Source organism: Aplysia californica, unplaced genomic scaffold (assembly GCF_000002075.1).
Source record: "Aplysia californica isolate F4 #8 unplaced genomic scaffold, AplCal3.0 scaffold00334, whole genome shotgun sequence".
Lineage (NCBI taxonomy): Eukaryota > Metazoa > Mollusca > Gastropoda > Aplysiida > Aplysiidae > Aplysia > Aplysia californica.
Genome location: NW_004797604.1, coordinates 339,424 through 354,558, shown reverse-complemented (window position 1 = coordinate 354,558; position 15,135 = coordinate 339,424). Strand labels below are relative to the sequence as shown.

At 39.4% G+C, this 15,135-nt stretch overlaps 1 protein-coding gene across 1 annotated transcript in view; it reads left to right on the top strand.

Annotated features, from left to right (window-relative positions):
* Nucleotides 1–39: 39 nt before the first annotated feature.
* Nucleotides 40–15,135, top strand: part of LOC101851424 (alpha-L-fucosidase) — an 18,302-nt gene continuing 3,206 nt past the window's right edge. The window contains exons 1-7 of the mRNA XM_005102685.3: nucleotides 40–388; nucleotides 4,084–4,190; nucleotides 9,519–9,649; nucleotides 10,568–10,698; nucleotides 11,608–11,705; nucleotides 12,176–12,308; nucleotides 12,942–13,112. Of these exons, the coding sequence (XP_005102742.1) occupies nucleotides 42–388; nucleotides 4,084–4,190; nucleotides 9,519–9,649; nucleotides 10,568–10,698; nucleotides 11,608–11,705; nucleotides 12,176–12,308; nucleotides 12,942–13,112 (1,118 nt within the window). The 5' untranslated portion in view covers nucleotides 40–41. The remainder of the gene's footprint in view (nucleotides 389–4,083; nucleotides 4,191–9,518; nucleotides 9,650–10,567; nucleotides 10,699–11,607; nucleotides 11,706–12,175; nucleotides 12,309–12,941; nucleotides 13,113–15,135) is intronic.

Here is a 15,135-nt window from a genome sequence, read left to right as displayed (position 1 = left end):
AAAGTCACATGATTTTTCATTGTTTGCTTCGGCCGGTCAAGATGGCGGTGCCCCGATGCTCGCTTTTCTGCCTTCTTGTTATCTTTTATGTTTCAAGTATCTATGGATATGAGCCAACTTGGGAGTCTTTAGACTCTCGGCCAATACCTGAATGGTATGATGAAGCCAAGCTTGGTATTTTTATTCACTGGGGAGTGTTTTCCGTCCCGAGCTTCGCTTCCGAATGGTTTTGGTGGGACTGGAAAGGACAATCAACGCCAGCAGTGGTTGAATTCATGGCCAAAAACTACCCTCCAGACTTCACCTACGCAGATTTTGCCAAGCAGTTTACAGCTGAATTTTTTAATGCTGTCGAATGGGCGCAGATGTTTCAGAGTTCTGGAGCAAAGTAAGCAGTTATTGGTTACCATATATGCAGAGTGAGGTTCAAGGGAAGGACTTTCATAACAAGCGACCCCCCCAAAAAACAACAACAACAACAACAACAACAAAACACAATAAAGAAGAACGGAGTGTCTACGTACACGGTAACCAGCAACCGGGCACGTAGTCTCTGTGTGTCATGTACACGGTAACCGGGCATGTAGCCTCACTATCTACGTACACGGTAACCGGCAACCGGGCATGTAGTGTCAGTGTCACGTACACGGTAACCGGGCAGTACAGAAATCCAAGTTGAGTTTTTGTCATCCGGTGTTGCCTTCACCCCCCCCCAACTGTACCTTAGAAAAACGAAGTGACTATTTCGCCGAACGGTTTCCGATCTCGAGATTTTTTGGTTATTTGCAAGATTTAGGCGTCATCCTTTCATTCTGCCATTCTGCAAGGACTGGGAAGAAGCATTTTTTTGTGTTGAATTCAGTTTCTAGAGCTAGAGATTTTTAAATGTCTGAATATTCAGATACTTCAGTTGTGGTTGGGGCAACGTTCCCGGACTATTATACTTCGTTTGAAAATACCTTCAAAAGGTACTGCGAGAAAGGCCACCTCTATTCTCACCCGGGGTGAGAACTATTCTCACCCGGTGCGCGTTCACCGTTATAGCCTAGATCTAGGTCAACAAATTTTGCGTTCACCCTAAACCACAGAATTCTACACTGTGATAACAGAAAAATTGGAGAATTCTGTGCCGTGAACAAACGTTCCATACAACTGTAGCCTAGGCTACTAAAAGCGTACAATTTTGTCTGTGGGCAGTGGAGAGAGAAAGAGAGAGAGAGAGGAGTAGCGCGAGAACTTCCACTTCCAGGCAAAACAAAATGGCGACCCGCGTAGTTCGGCTCGATTCGAAAAGTTAAATAGCCGTAGCATCTTTGTAGTCAATAAAATTAGCTCACTTTTGTGCTATAACGTAATTTTTTCTTTGCCTTTAGCCATTTGATCATCCACATCGATAGAAAGTATTCCGAAATTAGGAAAAACAGGTCTTGTTTCAAACCGGGTGAGAATAGCCTACGGTGGCAAGTCTCACCCAGGGTGAGAGGTCGATCGTATTTCACACACACTCACACACACACATTCACACACACCACACACACACACACACACACATTCACACACACACGCACACACACACATGGGCTACTCCAACAAATCTCGAGAACGGAAATCGTTCGGAGAAATAGAGTTCAAGTTTATTTTCCCGAACGTTCGGAGAAATAGAGCCGGCCTAAAAAAAGTCATTAATCCCCCCATTCCGGAGCCGTATATATTTCGCAGCGCACAGACTTTGAATGAACTTTGGTAACCCCAACCGGTACTAACAATGTGATGCACATGTGCAGGTTCACTGAGACTGGTCACGATGGCGAGCCCGACAGGACGCTTGAATGACCATTTGAGGGCTAGGTGCCCGGTTACCGTGTACGTAGACACTCCGAAAAAAGAGACCTAGATTTAACCCTACCCCTACCCCTAGCCCTGTATTCTACTCTGTCTGATAGCGGTCGCTAGGTGCGGAAGTCCTTCCGGTTCAAGACCCTGCTATTCAATTCACTTTCAGAGGCTAATCAAGCTCAAATTTGCTTTGTCCATGTCTCCGATCCATAGATAGAGTGTACAGTACACTTTTGACAATGGCATTGAAAATCTTTGTCTTGGTTTTTAGTTCCTATGTAGTAATCAATTGACCTGACTTCCATACATTTCTTTCTTGTGTAAAAGCACCTCTTGCTTTCCCTATTGGCCACTTTTATTCTCACCCCGGGTAAGAATATCCCATGTCTCACTATTCTCACCGCGGGTGAGAATAACTCATGACTCGCTATTCTTACCACCCCACCCCTCCCCTGGTGAGAATAACTCCCACCCCGGTGTGGGCATGAGGCGAGGACTCCCCCCTGACCTCTCGCAGGCTGATAAAATCACCTAGGCCTTTGGTGGTTTAGATCTACCGCATGTGGTTGGAACGAATAATATTAATTATGTAAAAACATTTTTCGCCTCTCTAGTTTAAAAAAAGACTCACTACCGACGCTACCGAGCAGGATGTGTGGGACCGACTGCCGGCCGGACCATTCGTTGTTTACACACTTAACGATGGCTGGCCTCTCACTCTCTGCCTGCACATAATAAATTATAGTTCAATTCAAGGAACAGGGAGTGTGTACAAACGTAATGAGACACAAGCACGAGACAATAAATGTTCTTGCACTACGGTAGAAGGGTTGTAAATTTTTCAGACCAGATGGGCGAGGGCGTTAAATCGTGTTAACTAGTTTAATAACAAGCAATATAATAAGCTATTTTCTTCATTTTCATTTTTTTTCTTATTCTGTCTTTTTGTTTTTTTCTTGCCTCTTCTTTCCCTTTTTTCTTGAACATTGAGTGTGGAGCCAAAAAAGAGAAAGAGAGCCAAATGAAATTCTACAGGCCAGACACAATCCAAGAGAGCCAAATTTCTGGGATTTGGCTCCAAACTGACAACCCTGACTGTGGCTATTCGGATGCGAACAGTTAGTGACGAATATGATGCTGTGGAGCATCATCTCTGACCCCCCCCCCCCCCCTCCCCGGGTCATGCCCTCTAACTTCAGCCTTGATCCCTATAGGGTCATTTCCCGGCCGGTAAAACAAGGGGGTGAGAATAGCGAGACATGGGTTATTCTCACCCGGGGTGAGAATAACCACTTCCTTCCCTATTCTTGTCTGTACATCTGCATCTCAACTGCTCCTCCATCTCCAACCTTATCTCCAGTAGATCTCAGATGCTATAGAAGTAGTACAGTATAGTGCATAAAAAGCTGCCTTTAAGTCCTGAATATAATATGTGAAGGAATCAAATCTCTCTAGCACTCAGTGTTTCCCTGATGGTAATCTGATCATTGGTGCTGTATCTTGGTGTATTGTGTGAATGTCCTTTTAGTCCTGCCATCTTTGAATAAGATCTGAATTGGGGGTGGGTCTGTAAAATTGTGTCTGCTATACTCATGGGAATATGGTGGGGGGGGGGGTGAGGGGGCTGTTATCATCATCTACAGATCACGGTAATGATAATGAAATTGAAGTGATTGATATCCTTAACAACAATAATAGATCTTGGGTTTTCTTTTACAAAGTGGATGGAAATGAGAGTTCACTATTGAAAATAGCTGGAGAAGAAAAAAAGAGTGCTATATACGATCATATTCCAAAGTGACCTGGAGACGCACAGTAGAGTCTGAAATGAAGTCCTGGAATCATTCGTGGGGAACGCTGACCAAGGTGGCCCAAAACAGACAGAGTTGGAGATCCTTTGTTGCTGCCCTAAACGCCAGATGGCGCAATGGGTAATAAGTAAGTGAGTAATAGGATCATGTTGAACTTATAAATGCATTGTGCATCGTACTTCCTACCTGAACTGTGCTGACTCCTACTGCTCAAGAATATTATGGCACTATAATGTTCAGTCGTAATTTTATTCTCTGAAAATAGTGAAAAGGGGTAGGGGGTCATGCAACTCTTAACATCTCTCTTCCTTGCTTTCCCTTTGCTATTTTCACTTATATCTTTAATCATCCCAGGTCTGACTTATGGTCATCAATGGCATGTTGCTTTTCTTTTCTAACTCAAACTTGTCTTTCTCTGACTCTTAACATATATCAGGTACATAGTGTTTGTGAGCAAGCACCATGAAGGTTTCACAAACTGGCCATCTGCTCACTCTTTCAACTGGAACTCAATGCAGGTTGGACCACACAGGGATATTGTCGGTAAGTAAATGTGTCTTTAATGATTATTATAGGCAGACTCCATTGTACTCACACTTGCAATTAAAAGGTCTGGACAATATGCTGCTGCTTAATTTACAATTTGAAACCCAGTGCAAATACTAAGCAGATAGACCCAACAAAAAAGCAAGGATTTTGTTATAGGAAAAGAAGTACAGCATTGGTAAACCCTGAAATTTTTGCCTCTATATCTGTTGTGTAAGAGGCCCAGATGAGCCCCTCTTTTATTTGTAGCAATTCGGAGACAAGTGTACAAGTGTTTGTTTTATGTAGGGCTACTTTTTACCGTGTCATTTACATCAATACCACCCCACACACACACATATAGACACATACATGTAATCCATTTTATACCTATACCTTCACAATCACCCACCACACACACACGCACACACACACACGCACAATCACACGCACAATCACACACACACACACACACACACACACACACACACACACACACTCACACACACACGCACATGCACAACTAAACTAAACAAAAAACCAAACACCACACTCGTACAGCCCTTGAGAGACACAGTCCCCTCCTACTTCTACTAAAATCATTTGACAGAATGTTAAAGGGATAAAAATATAATAATTACTGGAAGTGCTTTACCTTACTTTACCCAAAGGTTCTTACTGTTAATTTGTACACTCCCAGAAAAGTCGTAATGTGCACTTGCCATGTAAATTTGTAAATATGGAACCTAAGTTATGACAAAGGGAGTGCTTATTTAGGCCACATATGGCCTAAATAAGGTAAGGGAGGGGGGTTTAGCTTATTTAGGCCACACATGCTCAAACTACCCTTTTCAGGCAACTGAGTTCGTTCCACTTTCATAATGGTGCACCTTTCTCATTTAGTACGGTTTTGTCTCAGTGTACAACTTATAAATCATAACCATAATGAATATTGTAAAGAACAAAGCACAATACGCAAAATTTTGCTCAATCCCAATGGTTTGAATGAGGGCCAGATTTTTCCTTCATGGAGGGGCAAAAGCTAGGCTACCATTTTGGCACACTTTGGTCAAGTGAAAAGGTCAAATCCTCCGAATGGACTTCCAGGTTAAATTTGGGGTATAAAAAGTGTGTACACTACGTGGCTGAGTCAAAGTTACACTATCTTTGTCTGAGTGACACGCTCTCTTACTGTCTCGTAGTAGTACATGTAGGCTAGTAGGCCTAGTAGTAGTAGTAGCAAAGATCGTGTAGAGAATATTTGGTAGTAGATTCTATCTATAGGCAGTTTAGTGAACGTGCTCGCAGCAGGGCGAATCGGCCTCGATAAGCCCCGTAGACTTTTGTGATCGGCCACGAAGCCTCGTGTTTTGATGGGTCTAGATCTAGATCTAAACAACTCAGTGTTAATCACACTGCCACATCCGACAGGCCTAGATCTACATCTATTTAAAAGGAAAACAAAGATCATCAAAATGGTTGAATTCGCCTGAAAATCGATTCGGTAGAACTAGAACTATTAAAATTTGCTTCTGAAAACAAGCTATTTTTATACGAAGGCCATTTTTATAACTCGGTGAAATAAAAACTACTGGCTGTGTACTGTGTTATTCTGTATAAAAATAAATTATGAAACTTCAGGACGTATTATTATTTTCCAGCATCTTTTGACGCCTGAGCTGTAGAGGTTGAAGTTTTCACAACACTAATAGATCTAGTAATAGGCCAGGTAATAGGGCTTTCCGTAAAAAATGCATAGATCTACAAAAGCCGAACCACCGAATCGACCGAGCACCTCGCTCTCCCCTGCACACTGTGATAATGTGTTGCTTCGGTATCGCATTATTCAACTATTAATACGTGCGGCTATGGCAATTGGGATTTACTGACTGACAAAAAATTCAGTTTTTTTAAATTTTACCATATATTTGACTTTAATAGTGCAGGCGATGGCAAGATCTAGATTCCCTGTCTAGAATCAGTAGTAGCAGGCCTATGCTAGAAGTAGCCAGAGAGCCTACAAATGCTAGATCTAGATCTAACTTATTATTGCTATGCCTTTGGGCTTTGGAATTGAAATAAAACGAATTGCACAGTTCTAGTTACTTTTAGATTCAGCAAGTAACTGTATTTCCAGAGTTAATAATAACAAATCTCAGCATAACAATCACTTTTACTTTTATTAGAATAATTAGATCCAACTTTTTTTCTAAAATCTGTTTTGCGCAAACTTAAGATTTTCTCTACTTGTAGAGCAGAGAATTTACATTGTAAGCCTCTGCTCAGTCTTTTAGTGTACATATAATAAAATACACACACACACACACACACACATATATAGATATATATATATATATATATATATATATATAGAGAGAGAGAGAGAGAGAGAGAGAGAGATCTATATCATCATTTTATATTGTTTTCGGGATATTTTTAAAACTCTCTTTTTTCAACATGTCATAAAATCAAATTGTGCCATTTTCTTTGAAAAGAATAGCATTAGCAGTGGACTTTTTAGAAAGCGAGTCTCTGATTCAATATTTAAAAAAAAAAAGCTAATCAATGAAAATTGCAAATTGATAATAGTTTAGTCCTGAAGAGGATAGGTGGACTCCTGGGTCTGCAAAGCGAAATACTAGGTTTTAGGATGTAAACCCCCGAGTCACCGTAGTGAAATAAGGTTTGGTTTAAGTAAGGATTGGTGGACCCCGGGGTCAACGTAGTGATAAATAAGCAGGTTTAAGGTGGACCCCGGGGTCTACCTAGCAAAATACTAGGTTTTAGGACAGGTGGACCCCGGGGTCACCGTATTGAAATAAGTATGTTTCTTTAAAGATAGGTGGACCCCGGGGTCAGCGTAGTGAAATAAGTAGGGTTAATTTTAAAAGGATTGGTGGACCCCGGAATCACCATAGCCGTAGAGGAATAAGAAGGTTTAATTAAGGATTGGTGGACCCCCGGGAAACCTAGATTAAACCTACTTATTTTACTACGGTGACCCCGCAGGTTCCACCTATTCTAAAAACCTAACTAGCATTTCGTTAGGTAGACCCTGGGGTCCACCTTAAACCTACCTATTTCACTACGTTGACTCCAGGGTCCACCAATCCTTAAAATTAAACCTAGATCTACATGTACTTATTTCACTACATTGACCCCAGGGTCCACCAATCCTTAATTAAACCTAGATCTACTGATTTCACTACATTGACCCCGGGGTCCACCAATCCTTAATTAAACCTATATCTACTTATAATTTCACTACGTTGACCACGGGCTCCGCCAGTCCTACTATAAAATAAACTGAGATCTACTTATTTCACTATGTTGACCCCGGGGTCCACCGATCCTTAGTTAAACCTAGATCTACTACTTATTTCACTACGCTCACTCCGGGGTTCACATCCTAAATCCTAGCATTTTGTTAGGTAGACCCCGGGGTCCACCTATCCTTTTGGCTAGATAGACCCCGTAGTCCGCCTATCCACTTTCTTGATAATAACTGATAACAATACATGCCAGTTGTCATGAATAGTGAAGAAAAATTATGGGAAAAAAAGACAATGAGGTAGACTATAATTTATCAAAAAAATTGCAAGTGCAAGTGAAGATCATAAAATAATTTTGTTATCTTCTGGTCATCTTTCCCGGTTTATAAAAAAAAATTCAGTGGGCCTACTACTAGATCTGTGTCTCTGAAGAACATTTTGCTTGCCTTTATTAGCTTTTTTCATGTACATGAAAGCATAGAATATATAGTTTCACACAAATATATGCACAATACTTTGAAAAAGAAAGATATGGTCATTGTTTTTTTACGGAATCCGTTTTACGTTGAGAAAAGCGCTAAAAACAAGTTAAAAAATTTTAAGAATGCCCATAATATTAGTATTAGGAATCCGAAATTACTACCTAGTTGGCTTACTCTTTAATAACCATGAGCAGTTAAGAAAAAAAAAGACAATGATATAGGATTTGTCTAAATATGACCATTAGCAATAAAGATTCTGCCCATTTTGTCCAATTATCCTTGCAGGTAAAATCACCCTGCACTGTACCTCAATAAGCACAAAAGGAATATTTCTGTGACTTTGTATAAAGGTGTGGCCTAAATAAGGTAAGGGAGGGGGGTTTAGCTTATTTAGGCCACAGGTGTGGCCTAAATAAGGTAAGGGAGGGGGGTTTAGCTTATTTAGGCCACCTGTGGCCCAAATAAGGTAAAGGAGGGGGGTTTAGCTTATTTAGGCCATATGTGGCCTAAATAAGGTCACCCTATGACAAAATATCAGTTGATACCGTATCAATGACGCTGTACCACGCACATCAAGTCTGAATCAAAATACAGTGCAGTCTAAGTTAACACATATATGCACTGAACAAAGTTAGCACACACTGGTTACCGATCATAATCAAACATTCTCCATTGCATTTTTAGAACATTAAGTAGGGAACTGTGTCACATGCTAACTATAGAACTTAGTCTCTGGCTGGGGTGATGGTGGAAAATGTGGGATGGGTATTGTTTTGGACCCAGACTCAAACTGCTGAGTGCATCTTGCAAGTTACTAGCTCTCTTAAAATTCTCTCTATACTCTATATATAAGACTGGACAATCCTTGTTATAGCCGATCTGTAGTCAGGGCCAGGTCTATATGTAAGATTAGTAGGAAGCAAATAAACCAAACAAAACTATGTGTAGTTCGAAATGCAATCGGATCGGCAATGAAGATTAGACTTAGAGCCACGTTGACATGAAATATGTACTTACAGCCACAAGAGACATTTTTTATAATAAATATTACTGATGAAATAATACATTTGTACTGGTCTACATAGTCTTATCCTTCATTTACTGTAAACCACAGAGAAGCTAAATTGGCAACAATAGGCACCACTTTGCAAACTGTAGGCTCTTGATGAATTTGCTGACGAGGTTAATGTCACCACTAAGGGTGGGGTCTTCTGTTATAAGACCTACACAGTTTCGTGTCGTGACAGAAAGTGGTGACAACAACAAAGTTGTGAGCCAGCTTTGATGAACAGAATGAAAGAACAAGTCTTTATAGTGCAATAACAGAGAAGTGAATCCCTATTGTTATTTTGAGGGCCCTTAAATGGTAAAAGTTTTTACATTGATGGATATTAGTTTGGATTGACTGAAAATTGATTGAACTGAATTAATTTCTTGTCCATTGTCCAGCCAACAAAAAGTGACAGGCTTTACTGGTCTTGCCCAGTTAACGAGCCACCCGTATTTACTAGTAAGGATGATAGTTTGGTTTCTGAACTGGACTGGCTTTTTGTATGTTTTGTTACAGTAAATTAAATCACTCTTTTCCTCAGGTGAATTGATGAATGCGACTCGGAGCAATACTGACCTCAAATTTGGTCTTTATCATTCACTGTTTGAGTGGTTCAACCCTTTGTATCTCCAAGATAAGAAGGCCAACTTCACAACTCAGAACTTTGTGAAGGTGGGCACAAATGACAGTGGATTCTCTTTTTCTTTTTTTTTTTAAAATTGTTTTTGGTGTTTTGTGGCTCTCGCAACTACATAGCGTCATATATGATTGAATGCGCAGGACACTTTAAACATTTTAAGTTTGGTAGGAATTAATTTTGAATTTTGCTCAGGTGGAGGCAGAAGCCTACTCTTATTGATTTTAGACCACCAAGGGATCTTTAACATGTGCAACTTGCACACATGAACTCCGAGAGGAGTCTCTTTCCTGATACCATCTCTGAGAAAAAAAGAGTAAAAAATGGCATATATGTGAACTTAAACTTTGGCATGGATTTAAAATGTTTCTTTGCATTCATTATGGAAATTATTTGATGTAGTCTATTTCTACTTCTTTTCAGCTTGCTGTTGTCCTTTTCTTCTCTGATGCCATGAGGCTATTACTATTATCACTCCCACTTGCTGTGGTATCGGTAGCCTAGCAGTACCGCACTTAAAAACTTCTTGAATTTTCTTCTTTGTTCCACTTTAAGATGAATGCTCCGTTAGCTCAGTTAGTATTATGCTGGACTCTTTAGTAGATGACCCAGGTTCGAATCTCTGACAGGGTTTTTTTTAACTTGGGTCATTTTGTGGAGTTTTCAAGGCGGTCAACCCATTTGGCTTTGTCCAGTCAAAGATGTATGTTAAATTCGGAGGTCTTGTCTCTTATATAGTGCCCTAATAGTGTTGACAGGGGTGTTAAACCCATATTCTTTCTTTCCTGTCAAACATCTATAGTCTTTGTCTCCCCTCCTTCTTTTTTGTGTTTGTTACTCCCTTGTAACACCTCTAATCTTCGGCACTTGTTTGACCTTAATGACCTTATTGTGTTGCAAGTGCTGTAAAACTCTTACTAAAACAAACAAACCCATACTCTTACTCTTTATAGTTTAAGACCATGCCGGAGCTGTACGAGCTTGTGAACAACTACGAGCCAGAGATTGTGTGGTCTGATGGCGCTCACGGACCAGTGGACTATTGGCAGTCCAGGGAGTTTCTGGCTTGGCTCTACACGAACAGGTTGGCTATCTGTTAGATAGAATTGTCATATTTTGATTAAATCTGATTTATTCTGAGACGCCAAGAGCCACAAGTGGTCTTTATATTATTATTATTATTATTATTATTATTATTATTATTATTATTATTATTATTATTATTATTATTATTATTATTATTATTATTTTTATTATTATTATTATTATTATTTATCTTCACAACAACCTTGTAAACTCAAGGCCTTGATTAATAAAGAGAAGTAAAGTTCTTTGGGAGAAAAAGAAAAACCCTAGTAGGCCTACTATCTGTCTGGATTGGAAAATTATTAGTCAAATATACAGGCCTGTGTATTTTTAATAATTCAAAAGTTGCATTAACATCATATAATATGCAAATCATGTCAATATTAAGAACATTTCAAAACAAGAGTGTGTATGTGTGTGAATGTATGTACATATTTGTACAAAGGAGTGATTTTACTTTTTTTTTTAAAGTAAGTTAATCAGGTATTTGTGACATTTGTATAGTATCTGGGCCCAGATGATGGGGAGTGGGACCTGTGCAGATGGGTTTTTTTCTTCTCTTCTTCCCTCTCCTCTTCTTTGTTCCAGCATCTGTTGAGTTATGGCAAAACTCCTGGTCAAATAAGCTAAAACCATGCATTTGATTCAAACTTCTCGAAAGTATTTATCTTATTATCCCCAGTTCCTAGGCTGGCACTCACAGTCTGAGTGAAAGCAATCCACCTCTTTTCAAGGGTCTGTGTTGTGGCGATAAAAGAATTAAAATTATCTGTCACTATTAGTCTGTATCATCATTTGTTCTCTGTGACAGGTTTTATCATTTGGAATGAAATGGAGCTAATTCGTAGCTATAAACTGACTGAGTGTAGAATGCCTTCTATAACTAAAATGTAACCTGTATTTTCAGCACTGTGAAAGATACTGTTGTGACAAATGACCGTTGGGCCACTGGCACTCTGTGCCATCATGGCGGTTTTTACACCTGCTCTGACAGGTACAATCCAGGTGAGTTAAATGATATATGTTTGGCATAATATATGCTGTTTTCTTTTCTCTGATTTCTTTTATGGTCAAAGCTGTGTTCACATAAAAACTAGAACCTTTCCAAGCATTTTTATGTAACATTAATGTCAATTTCTTGTACTCATTCATGTATTTGCAGGTGCTTACAAAATCAGGCACTGATAACTCAAACTAAAACATGTCGAGGGATTGACAAATGCGTTCAACACATCTATCATTTTGGTTGACCGATAGGGGAAAATTAAAGAGATCCAGTCAAGAAATGGCAAATTCTACGAGTTATCCGTGATTTCAAGTTTTTTTTAGTGTTTATGTTATCTGTACTTGACTATTGCACACTCAAACACAATGCATTCACAAGCGCCCACAAGCACACATGCAAATCCTTAAGAATCTAGCAGCCTTTTGCAGCGTGAATAAAGATTTAAACTCATATATTGTACTATTTTCAGGCTTCTTGCAGAAGCACAAATGGGAAAATGCTATGACGATTGACAGAAAGTCTTGGGGATTCCGCCGAACAGCCCGTTTGTCTGACTACCTGACAATGGAGGAAATTCTTCAAACATTTGTGGAAACTGTTAGGTAAGTGTGAGAATCAGATCCTGAAGGGCACTTTTCCAAATGTAGGTCATGAAAGTTGACCGAGACAGGTAGCCCTCTTGTATAGTGACAATATAATGTAAAAAAAAAGTACAAAGGAGGAAATGGGAGGTGGCAGTTTGTTCAAGTGTTTGTTTGTCTTCTTATACTCCAGGTGTTTGATAGAGCAGGTTCAACTGTATTTCTTTGAAGAAAGTTATGTGTCGTCCAGTGGATGGTGTGGCTAGTGTGATGCAGGTCATAAAGTTGATAGCTTTTGGACCGGTGGTCACTGCAATCAAGAAATCATGACAAGAGCTCACAGCAGGGCTTGGACGACCAGTTATGGTGTTGGCTCATTGCTGTTATTTTTTACGCTTACAGTACTCCTTCGTTAACTCCCATATTAAAAGAAGAAATAATTAATGTGCGAACTTTTTAGTTATGTGTTTCTTTAACAAAACTTTGTTTTAAATGTTGGTCGGAAATTGTCAAAATATCGGTGAATTTCACCAAGGTGCATATCACATTTATTGTTCTGATGGAAGTACGTACATGTTAGCGAGTTGTTTTTTTGTGTGTACATTGTTTCATTATTTAATCTTGACTGTAAATGGCTTCACTTCTTCCTCTCAGTTGTGGTGGTAATATGCTGATGAACGTCGGGCCCCCTCACCATGGACACATCACACCTGTTTACGAAGAGAGGCTGCGCAATATGGGCAAGTGGCTCAAGGTCAATGGAGAAGGCATCTACAAGTCCAAGCCGTGGACATATCAGAATGACACTCTTACTAAAGGCGTATGGTGAGTAGTAACGTTATGATGCCACTTTATGACATGTTTTTTTAACACATGGTGCCCTTACTGTCATAGTTACTGCAAAGCTCATAGGTTTAATTTTTAAAAACAGATATTTGTGTGTGTGTATTGTGTGTTTTTGTATGTGTATGTGGGTGTGTGCACAAATGCACATCGAACTGGTGTTAATGTAAATTCAAATTTCAAATTCCTGTCAGATCAGAGGCCAGACGTACAGTTTTTTTAACCCACTGTCTATCCGTCCTTAGGCCGCCTCAGGCTCGTCTAGTATACTTGAACATGAGACTTCACAGAATAAAAGCCTCATGGGTGTCCACCATCCTTGAGGTCCTCGGGCTACCTGGCGATGCCAGATATTTTGCCAGAGGGCCAAGGTGGCATGAGAGATCGATTATCAAGCAAGCCAATGAGTTGATGTCATTGTTATGTGTAGTGTGTACCTCTCGTGGCCAGTTCACTGGCAGTAAGGCGGGATGCATATTGACATTAAATAAATATGGATCAATCTCCTCAGACAGTTGGCGGATGGCAGTGTAAAGGCGCGAATACTATGCTTACATTGTGATTTCTTTTTTGTATGTAAGCAAAACCCGGTGGTCAGCGGAGTGAGGTTTGACTGTTTCTGAGAATAATCAATCACTGCGACTCTAGCTATCAGAGCTGTTTCCATTTTACTTTTCTATTCAACATTCACAATTTTTCTGCCATTCAGTTATTCACAGCCTGACAGAGCCATTTGAATGCCGTATAATTTTTGTGAACAATGGATTTTTGTTTAATTTTTCTCAATGCATTATAAAAATCACAGCATATTATAACCTCTAAAATCATTGAGGTAAATGCACAAATACAATATTAAGTGGAACCAACATGAGCTATAAAACATGCCTCTAAGAAGTATTCACTGCTTTTCAATATTCACCAGTCACACAATGAACGATGAAAAGTCAAGTCATAATATGGACATTGTGGGCACAGCTTTATTGGCTACGGGGCTTGATTATTTTCAATAATCTGCATTTAAGGCAACAGGCATGTTTGGACAAGATTTTACAACTTTCTCTCAAGGGCCCAGGACTCTGTACAAAGCCTTGTGAAAAATTACCAGTATGCAATTAGCGCCCCTTCCCCTATTCTGAATTAGAAGCATTGCAAATGGTGATGTGAGATCATTGTATTGCACTGAGTGCTTGCCATGGAATAATTGTAGCTCAAACAGTGACTTTAACTTCGAAGTGTCAAAGTTCTGTTCGTTTCCTCAAAATTAAATCGCGCAGCACTAGTTTTAACAGCTTAATTAAGAATGTAAGCTAGAAATAGTACGGACAAAGTGCAAGGTGTAGACACGCTTGACTTGTCTTCTTTCATACTTTTTAACTTGTTTACAAGCCTGGACTTTGTTTTATTCATGACTCAGTTAACAGGGTCAGTTATCTATATGACAATAATATATGATTACGGAGGTCCGATCTTTGCATCATTTTTTAGGAGAAACAACTCACTTTTCAGATCTCGAAATAAAATTTTAATGAAGGTAACGTTCAACATTCCTGAGAGCATGACTGAGCTGAATTTTCATGATGTTGAACTTAAGAAATTGTACTTTTCAATCGCTATACATCAATTTCCACTTTTTAAACTTGTGTTCAGTATCATGCCTGACCTGCTGCTGAAGCTTTGCATTATTAAACAAGACCCTTTTTAGCAAGACAATTTATAACAAGACGCTTTTTTAAAGAAATTAACTCTACATACCCAATGTATATGTAAAATGTTAAGATTAAGACTTTCTATCAGGGGCGTAAATTTTCTGTAAATTTACGGAAATCCATAATTTTGACTTGCTCCGTCATTTTCCGTATGTGGGACCTGACCTACTTTCAATGGTGAGTCATTCTACTATGTGTACTAATCTACATTTGAATAAGTGTATTTTTCCAAATCTGTATAGCCCGCGAAAAGTTCAGTAAATTTGGGACTGATCAGTTCCCATCGCTGTTATATATAT